The sequence below is a fragment of the Scylla paramamosain genome, chromosome 38 (genome assembly GCF_035594125.1).
Source record: "Scylla paramamosain isolate STU-SP2022 chromosome 38, ASM3559412v1, whole genome shotgun sequence".
Classification (NCBI taxonomy): Eukaryota; Metazoa; Arthropoda; class Malacostraca; order Decapoda; family Portunidae; genus Scylla; species Scylla paramamosain.
The window spans coordinates 6,322,108-6,332,002 of NC_087188.1; the positions used below are offsets into that span (position 1 = coordinate 6,322,108).

At 42.5% G+C, this 9,895-nt stretch overlaps 1 protein-coding gene across 2 annotated transcripts; it reads right to left on the reverse strand.

Annotated features, from left to right (window-relative positions):
* Window positions 1–974: 974 nt before the first annotated feature.
* On the reverse strand, window positions 975–9,127 carry LOC135091631 (uncharacterized). Of its 2 annotated transcripts, none has more exons than XM_063989407.1 (8): window positions 9,023–9,127; window positions 8,518–8,598; window positions 5,060–5,217; window positions 4,265–4,483; window positions 3,979–4,092; window positions 3,667–3,784; window positions 2,681–2,773; window positions 975–1,313 (listed from the first exon to the last, which is right to left on the reverse strand). In XM_063989407.1, exons 1-8 carry the CDS (start codon window positions 9,083–9,085, stop codon window positions 1,203–1,205), a joined length of 957 nt encoding a protein of 318 aa, XP_063845477.1. In that variant the 5' UTR covers window positions 9,086–9,127; the 3' UTR covers window positions 975–1,202. The 2 variants fall into 2 exon arrangements, with proteins under 2 accessions (XP_063845477.1, XP_063845478.1); XM_063989408.1 differs by having other exon boundaries at window positions 8,527–8,598; window positions 9,023–9,125.
* Window positions 9,128–9,895: the final 768 nt, after the last annotated feature.

The following is a 9,895-nucleotide window of genomic DNA, read 5'->3' on the forward strand; positions in this document are numbered from 1 at the left end:
ATTCATTTAAAAAGTGAAGATTACTCTTTCTGGCTCGAATTCAAAGGTTCTCCCAATAAACCCAATCAATTTATTCACTGTCTTAACAACTGTGCAATGCTTACTTGATTTAAGGTCTGAGGCAACCTTTACTTCTCAATCTTTCTCTTCGTTATTTTTGTATCAGGCGCTGTCCCCTCCAAACGACCCTCCATCATTTGCCTTCCTGAAGAAGACAGGACAACTACCACGCCTGTGATGCCCTCACAGGTCTCTATCAGGGCTCATATGATCCCCATAGGATCATCGCAGCCCCACAACATCAAGACCAATTTTGAGAACCTCGGAGCCATTCAGTGAGTATTTTACAGTCACTGTTACTCCCAATATGCAACACTTTACATTTAATGACGCTGAATCTCATCTTCCACTTATCTGACCAAGTGGCTGAGCGGTCGAGGTCGGATTATAATTTCCTTTTGTCATCTGTTGTTGTTACTTTTCTTTATTTTAGTATTGTCAGCAAACTTACATATCTTACAGGTGAAGACCTCACTGACAGATGAAGAGGAGGAGGAGGAGGAGGAGGAGGAGGAGGAGGAGGAGGAGAGTATGTTATCTCCTTTTCAAGATAAGGCTTGATTAATTGGTGACGCTACAATTAATGCAATCTCTACTACTTAACACAGAGATGAACCATCCTCACCAGGTGTTTCATTCAAGACCCCTTACAAAGGCTACATGTAAGCCCCCAAACCTTCCCGGCTTTCCATGCCTTATCATTTCTACTCATATACACTCCTGTTCTCTCTACCTAACCAATGCAAGAGTTAACCAGAATCTTCGCTCTTTCATCCCTTTGAACTTGTTGACTCAGGAACTCTATATCCGCTTCTGTTTTCCCTTAAAGCACCAAGACACCTCCAAAACTAAACTGACCGTTCATTTGGAAGAAAAAAAAAAAAAAGAAAAAAAAAAAGAAAAAAAAGAAAAAGGAATTTTTTTTATTTTATTTATTTTTTTTGAGAGCAGGATTTTTTCTACTTATGATTATTTTTTACAATCTACTTCTGGCCTCCCAACTTCTCCCATTACCATCAACATTACAGTTCTCAAAGGGCAAATGAGGCAATACTGCGTACATACACCCTAGTACTACCACTACAATACTCCGCCATTACAGGTGAGGTCCCCTCGCCCTGTGCCACCCTCACCGCACCTGCCTACCAGCGCAGGGGTACCCAGGTAAGCCAGCGCAGCTTAATCTCGCCAGCGCCAGCGTTGTCCTCGTTCAGGGTCAGCCACAGCTTACGTGGGTCACCTGTCCTTGGTTGCTGCAATTAGAAGACTCCAGATGTACTACTGTAGTACAGGTAAGGACTGAAAGGCCTCACCTGACCTCAGACAGATGAGTTATTCACTAACCTGCTCTTTAATTTATGCGCGTTTGTTTATTCGTTTATTTCACTGCTCTAAATTTATCAATTTCAAATTAATAATAATAGCAACGACAACGGCAGTAATAATAATAATGATAATAACAATAATAATAATAATGAAAATGAATTAATAAAGCAATAATAATAATAATAATAATTACAATAATAATAATAATAATAATAATAATAATAATAATAATAATAAGGAAAATTATAACTGATAATGTAACATCAGCAGCAAGAAGAATAAAGCAAGAGAAAAAAATTGCGTCATGCTGTGTAATACTGACTATGCCACGTGGCCACTCGCCCACCTGCGGGCTGGGGAGCGCGGGACGAGATGGTGTCCCCTACTCCCCTTTTTGTCCCAATCGTTGAAGCGTGGCAGTTGTTTTAGACTGACGCGCAGGAGAGTGCTGACTAGATCGGGGGATAACAGAGGACCTAATACATTTACTTATACACATTACTTTAGCGAGTGAATTAAGGGTAGATAGGTTCCCACTGTGGTGTTAGGTTGAGAATATGTGAGGCTTGTTGCTCTGAGCACTCGATAACCAAGGCCTTCGCCTGGCTTCACCCAGTGTCCCTAGTGTCTTGACGTGATGTCTCGTATCCTGTGAGCAGAGTTGAGAGCGGTCCACTGACCATTTCAGACCTGTCTGTTGCTGTTTCCTCGTGTCTTGAGTGTATCTTCGTTAAATGCTACTAGTACGGCGCAAAGGGCAAGAGGATTACGCCGTATTTTCCGCCAAGTTACAGATGTCTGCTCTCTTCCTAGGCCCCTCCACCAGCGGTATTGGGGATGTGAGCCTGTCCTTGGAAGACTGTAGATAAGCTGTTCTTGAGCCAGAGAATATAACATCCTGCTGGGCATGGGTGGCCAGCACTGTGGGAGGTAGTCCACAGGGTATCATACCCTTATTCGGTGTGTCGTCTTCACTGCCCGAGCTCCCTAGCAGGTGGCTTGGCGAGTTCTTACTCAGCTTGTGGAATAAGTTGGCATTCGTTATATCTCCTTCCCGATTGGTGGTGAAACAGGGTGACGACCTATTGAAGCTTGACAGCTGTTTACTACCAGTAGGTGCCTGGATTGGTCTTGCACTAGGCTATGAAGAAAGAAGATAGTCTAGGGAGAAGCTGAACCAACATAGTGGGGGCTGTTAAAAGGGGCTGGATCTGGCCGTAACAATACACACAGACAGTATGAACACGACCAGACAGATAGACAGACAGCATGAACGCAACAGACCATCTCACACCTTGGGACAGAAGGTGAATCCCTGCATGGGCTCGGGCGTGTTGCCATGCGAATCCCGCCCCAGCAAGATGTTGGTGATGAAGCACGGTCCCATCTGTAGGGCGAGGAAACAAACACCAAGTATCATATTGTATTCTGAAATTATTTTGTGCCGCATCCCGACTATTTTCAAAGGCCATGGAAATGATGAGCTGGGTTATCAAGAGTGTTCTCCTATTAATAATTCAGAGATCATGTTAATCTATCACTAGAATTATAAAAACATCCTTAAAACCCCGTGTAACTTTAACTAGGGTCTTTTGAATGTAGTCGGGGTGCAGGGAAATGTCTCAGAAAATGGCCTCAGGATTGTGATAACTCCATCTGTTCCAGGTCATGTGGCATCCTATTTGAGATAATAATTTCCTCTTGTAGTAACATTTTTTTTCCTTTAAACCTACACCAAGCTTGAACTCGTTAATTCTTTTCTATCTTGATTGTTGTGAAAGTGCTACGTGGCCAGCTCTGCTATGCTTAAGCATAGGGTGGTCCATGAGACTCGTCTTCCACCAGGGGCCGACAGAGCAAAGTGAGTCATGTGCATGTACGAGTGTGTGGTGCAATTTTGGGCCATTGCCGGGCAGGTAAATGCTATGTTGGACCATATTCTGAAATGCTCCTGCTTTGCACCTCGACTATTTTCAGAAGGCTCAAGTTGAAATTATACAAGTTTTTTTTAAAGCTGTTTCCACGATCATAGTGAAAGATAAGATTTCTACTTTATGAACAGGAGAAACTCTTGAGAACCTGGATAACCATCTCTGTGCCTTTGAAAACACTCGTGGTGAGAGAGCAAAGCGTTTCTGAATACGGGCCATTGAAAGCTCTTAATGACTAACTCTAAGGGTGAAGCACATCGAGTTTATGTCTCTTCCTCCTACTAGTCTGCCAAAAAAAACTAGTCTCTTCCTCCAAAAAATGGAGGAATGAAAAGATGTGTTTAATTACCTTTGTCACGGAGATAATGAAACTCTCGCCAACCGTGAAATCAGGCCACTGGTCGCCGCCGACTGTAACCTCAGGACGTGACCACTCCCCGTTGTATCTGTCATTGAACGCTATCTCTCTGCGGCACACGAGACACACACACAGGTTAGTACAGAAAGGTGCACAAACAATCCTTTCAAAATACTGCAGTACATCACTCAATGCATTTCCAAAGCAACTCTCTCTCTCCCTCTCTCTCTCTCTCTCTCTCTCTCTCTCTCTCTCTCTCTCTCTCTCTCTCTCTCTCTCTCTCTCTCTCTCTCTCTCTCTCACCTGCTGTTTCCGTAGTCAAAGTGCCATCTGATGTGTGATGCGAAGAAAATATCACCGTTATCGAAGTCCAGCTCGTCTCCTTCTTCTGGCTCAAAATACGCGCAGAAACCGAGGCTAGGAGGGAGGGGAGGGAGGGAGGGAAAGCTCTGTTATGCCTCTCATCTCATTATCTATTTATGTCCACCTATTGTACACCTATACTCTCTCTCTCTCTCTCTCTCTCTCTCTCTCTCTCTCTCTCTCTCTCTCTCTCTCTCTCTCTCTCTCTCTCTCTCTGTCCACTAACTTGGCCTCGGCGGTGGGCACAACCATGGCCTGAATCACGAATGCCTTGTCCGCCGTCAGCTCAGTGGGATACACGAACACAAACTTTGGAGGGGGCGGCGGCACGTGACCCCTTGAAGAGAAGCCATGTCCCGCCACGCCTCCCTCTTCCCACACCGCCGTCATGAAGTGCATCATGTAATTCCCCATGAACGTGTTCCAGATCACCGGCACCGCCATCCTGGAAAAAAGAAACGGATAAATAAAATAATAATAAATCATTAAAAATGAAAGTAAACCGAGCTCTAACAGAGAACAAGCTTATAATAACAGTAATAACAATAATAGCAGTAATAACAACAACAACAACAACAACAACAACAACAACAACAATAATAATAATAATGATAATGAAAATAATAATAATAATAGTAGTAATAGTATTAACAGTAATATTATTAGTGTTAATAGTAGCAGTAATAGTAATAGCAGTGGTAGTAACTTACTACCAGTAGCAGTTATAGTAAAAAGCAATGATGATAAAAATTATATGGCAATAACAGTGATGATGATGATGATGATGATGATGATGATGATGATAATAATAATAATAATAATAATAATAATAATAATAATAATAATAATAATAATAATAATAATAATAATAATAATAATAATAATGCAGAGAAATCACAAGGAAATAAATGAAGAAAACGAGAGAGAGAGAGAGAGAGAGAGAGAGAGAGAGAGAGAGAGAGAGAGAGAGAGAGAGAGAGAGAGAGAGATAGGAGCAAAGTGTGTGTGTGTGTGTGTGTACCTGCTGATGGAGAGTAATTCCTCGCTGGCCTTGTTGTTTTCCTTCATTGCCTGCGCCACGTCCTCATACCTGTTGAGCCACGCGTCCTCCTGCCCCGCCATGTCACTCAGCTCACGTCCCAGCGCCTCTACCATTCGCAGCACCTCCGTCCCGCTGCTCTGGGAAGCGAGGTCACCGACGTCATGCGCTTTGGTGATTTTAACGGCCATGCCATAAATCAACCCTACCACTATTTCCTTCCCCATCCCTTTGATAGGGAGCCCATACGCTAATTACCATAAATCCGCTCAGGGTACCCCTACAAACACATACATATTGCTGCAGCGCGGGGGTGACATTGGTGGCACTGTGCCACCAGTTAGTGAAGTTGGGCGTTGGCAGCACTGGAATTGAGTATGAGTGAGATGGCAGTGGATACGGGACCAGAAGTGGCATGGAAGGTTATTGGTCGGGAGAGCAGCAGTGCGCTGGTCAATCACGGAGGGACTGATCTTATATAAGGGGGCTGTAGCCGCTCCTGAGAGAGAGCGCCCGTTTTCCGCCTACGACACACTGCGAGGAAGCTAGGACAGAGAACGCCCCTTTCCCGCCTACGACACGCCTGTGCTGCCGTCTGTAATACGCTCCCCCCCTTGTGCTACGCTACAACGCTCCCCCGTCCGCCGCTGCCACTACGTGACTCTGCGTCCCGGAGCATGCTGTGAGGACTGTGTACCCTGGTAGTCTGAGACAGTGAGTACCTGACGCTGAAGTGTGCATGTGTGACACCTGCATGGTCTGTTAAGGCATGGACTACCGAAGGAGACAGTCGTGCGTCACTGTTGGCGAACTGTGACTCTATAGTGTGCTGTGCTGAGCCACTGTGCTGTGAGGTGGAATGCGCTGCCCAGCGATATTGACGCTTTGCTGAGCGAGGCCCGGTGGTGCGAGCTTCACTTGTACTGTGGGGTGTCAGTGTGCCTCGCGTCCTGTAGTGCTGCTCTGTGCTGGGGATAAAGACAGGAGTGCCAGAGAGACAATGTTTTGTTGAGTCCAGACAGGAGTCGCGTGTGTGTGCCTCGCTCCACTAGCCAAACGAACCCGACAACGATGGCAGTTGTGGATCCCTTTTTTATGTGTTGACCGCCCTGGTCTGCTGCAGTGATAAGTGTGTATCTGACCGCGCCTGAAGGCTGGAAGGGGCGTGCACAATATGAAAAACTTCATAATTAAAGCACTTTATACACATGAATGTTATAAGGTGCAATGTGTAATGTATACATGCATTACACACAGTGATTGATGGAACAACAAATACCTTAATATAATAATGTACACAATATAGGTAATTTGGCTGGTATTACTGGTGCCGCATTTCAACATAGTTTACTACCACTGGGCACCGCACCGTTCTCAGCCACTGCCACATCAGCACCTTTCCATATTATTTCATTTCATTATTACGTTCCAACCATTACAACAAAACTACAATAAAGCTTATACACATTTCTGATGTCTGCCGTAGTGAAAATGGCATCAGAAGGAAATCAAGACCTTCAATCCGACCAACAGGCAATGATGTCATGGGCTGATAATCATAATAGAAGCATCAGCGTTTAACAAACTATGAGAATGTTAATTTAACCAACATTTGTTCATTCATATTTGATCAGATATACTTTTCGATAAATCATGAAATATTTGCTACTATGATATATATGAATTACTGGATTAATAATATATATATATATATATATATATATATATATATATATATATATATATATATATATATATATATATATATATATATATATATATATATATATATATATATATATATATATATATATATATATATATATATATATATATATATATATATATATATATATATATATATATATATATATATATATATATATATATATATATATATATATATATATATATATATATATATATATATATATATATATATATATATATATACACACGAATGGGAAGACGAAGAGGCGTATATCTGGATCCCTACCCAAATGGCAACAATGTCGTCTCCCGCCGCCGTTCCCCCCCAACTACACGGGGAGACCCAGCGCATTTCTAGTACCCCAAAGCATACAAAAAAGTCACACAGCCGATGGGGTATATTTATGGTACGGCTGTAAGACTCACAGCCTCCTAGTCCACTACAATTCTACTGGCAGACAAGCCATCCTACCAAGCCAAGCTTATCCTGCCTAGCATAGGCATGGGCTTACTGCCACTAACACCCAGGCAATAGTTAGCAGTAATGGCCCTATAAATTATCTCCCCCGACCCACGTGCTAGTGCTCTGTCACTCAAGCAAGCCATGTGTCCTATGACGACAGACCCTGCAGTCCAACTGACAAAAGGAAGCAGCCGTGCGCCCAGACGAGGCGGTTGTCACAAGACAAAGGGGGAGGGGGAGGGATGAGAGAGGGACGGGGAGGTGGAAGCCAGCCGGCACACTTGCTCTCACACAGACACAATCCCATCCCAAAAAGATTACGTCTTGCAAAATTTTTTTGTTCACTTGTGGGGAAGGACTGGATGAAATTTAATGAGTATATGAGGGAGGCCAACCCTTCTATTATATTATACATAGAGCTCAACATGAGGGGGCAGAAGAAAGAAAATTTAATAGGGGAAGAAGGCCAGGTAGGCAAGTGGTTTTTAAAGTTAACTAGGGATGATAGGCAGGCACTTCTCGTGCCTCAGCATCTCTCTCTCTCTCTCTCTCTCTCTCTCTCTCTCTCTCTCTCTCTCTCTCTCTCTCTCTCTCTCTCTCTCTCTCTCTCTCTCTCTTCAGTGTTGTGCCACTTGTAACAAGCGAAATTCTTGGTATCTATTCACCCATATATTCCACAGTGGTACTTTTCGGTCATATATATATTCACTGAGAACTTTTTTTTTCTTTTTACTTTTGCACATTCACCGAGACCATTTATTTATTTATTTTTTTTTTTTTCAGAAATCTACTGAGAGCATTTCTTCTTCTTAGGAATAAGTGAATCCGTAGCCTGAAAACCTTTGCTCACTCATCACAACTATTTTCAAAAGCCACAGAAATAAATAAACAAGTTCTAGCGAGTATTTCTGTTAATTGTGTAGAAATCTTGTTAGTCTATCGCTCAGACCACAAAAACACCCTTGAAAACCCTTGCTTTTGAAAGTGGTCGAGTTGCGGATAAAGTGTTTCAGAATGGCCCTCAGGTCAGAGTTCTGAGTGTTCTGAAACGCTTTGCTCTTTCACCACGACTATTTCCAAAAGCCACAGACGTGATAAGCCGGGTGCTCAAGGGTGTGTCTCTTGTTAGTAATATAATGTTAATCTGTCATTAAAACCATAAAAATACCATCAACTAAAGGATTTTGAAAGTAATGCAGTTGCGGGCAGACGTGCTTCAGAAAACGGGTCTCAGCTAGGAAGCATGAGCTTCATAATTAACTAGTACCTCCTCTACCTGGTCTTGTTGCGGCTGGTCAGCTTGGGGCAACTCCCTCGACCACAGCACCCACGCCCTCGACACCGCCACCTGCAGAATAGTGGTGATAGTGGTAACGATGTTAAAATAATAATAATAATAAGAAGAAGAAGAAAAAGAAGAAGAAGAAGAAGAAGAAGAAGAAGAAGAAGAAGAAAAGAAGAAGAAGGAAACAAAAGAAACAGTGAGAGCATTGCCAACGGAACAATATAAATAACTACTTAACAGATTTGGAAGAGAGAGAGAGAGAGAGAGAGAGAGAGAGAGAGAGAGAGAGAGAGAGAGAGAGAGAGAGAGAGAGAGAGAGAGAGAGAGAGAGAGAGATGAGAAGGTAAACAAGTAGATAATGATAACACTGAAGAGGAAACATTCATGCTTCAGTAAATGAGCTAAGTAATATAAATAAACAAGTACCCCAATAGAAAATAACAACGATAAATAAATATATAAACAGATAAATGTACAACTTCCTTACCCATGAACAGAGAAGAGACACAAGTAACACACACTTCATGATGTCTGAAGCTGAACTGAACATCTTATCGCATCCCGTGACTCCTCTCACCACACTACACTATAATGATTTAGCATTTGATGATTGCGCAGTGGTATTCATCCAACACCAACTATTCATATTCCTAACATCTACAGCTCATGTTCCAACTAAGTAAGAAAACCTTAACTGAAAAGCTGTAGAAAAGTCATTAAAGCGAGGATGGATAAAGATCGCTCTCTCAGAGCTTGAGGCGTCTCATCTTGGTTACTTTTTTTACCATTCTAGTGAAGGAGACGTTTTCATGGTTGCCGCGATGGGACGACAGGTTACAATGGAAGTCACTGGTGTTTTCAAGGGTATTTTCATTAATTTGGTGCCAGCTTAACAAAGATTCTGCACCACCAGTGAGGAAAACAGACATGAGAACACGACTAATCACTATTTTTTTCTTTTTTTGAGGAAAAACTTTCAGAAACTCTCTCTCTCTCTCTCTCTCTCTCTCTCTCTCTCTCTCTCTCTCTCTCTCTCTCTCTCTCGCTTCACTTGTAACGATTTGAAGAGGTACAGTTATCAGAGAACCATTGACCTCTGAACGATAGAAAAAAAAATAATAAAATTTCGTAGTCCCCTGGTGATAAGACGGCCTAGGTCTAGGAGAGAGAGAGAGAGAGAGAGAGAGAGAGAGAGAGAGAGAGAGAGAGAGAGAGAGAGAGAGAGAGAGAGAGAGAGAGAGAGACTTGAAAACCGATACATATAGTGATTAATGAAGAACAGATGAGGCTCAAGTCTAGTAGAGTGGATGCGGATGTAAAGTGAATGTTACTGTATTCTGAAACACTTTGGCGCCTTATC

What these genes read in the sequence shown, in the direction of transcription:
- LOC135091631 (XM_063989407.1), bottom strand. Translation starts at nt 9,085, where the DNA reads ATGTTCAGTTCAGCTTCAGACATCATGAAGTGTGTGTTACTTGTGTCT. An exon ending in TGTCTCTTCTCTGTTCATGG is followed by an intron (nt 8,599 to 9,022) that starts GTAAGGAAGTTG and finishes ACTATTCTGCAG; the next exon opens with GTGGCGGTGTCGAGGGCGTG. An exon ending in TCATTATCTCCGTGACAAAG is followed by an intron (nt 2,774 to 3,666) that starts GTAATTAAACAC and finishes CTCGCCCTACAG; the next exon opens with ATGGGACCGTGCTTCATCAC.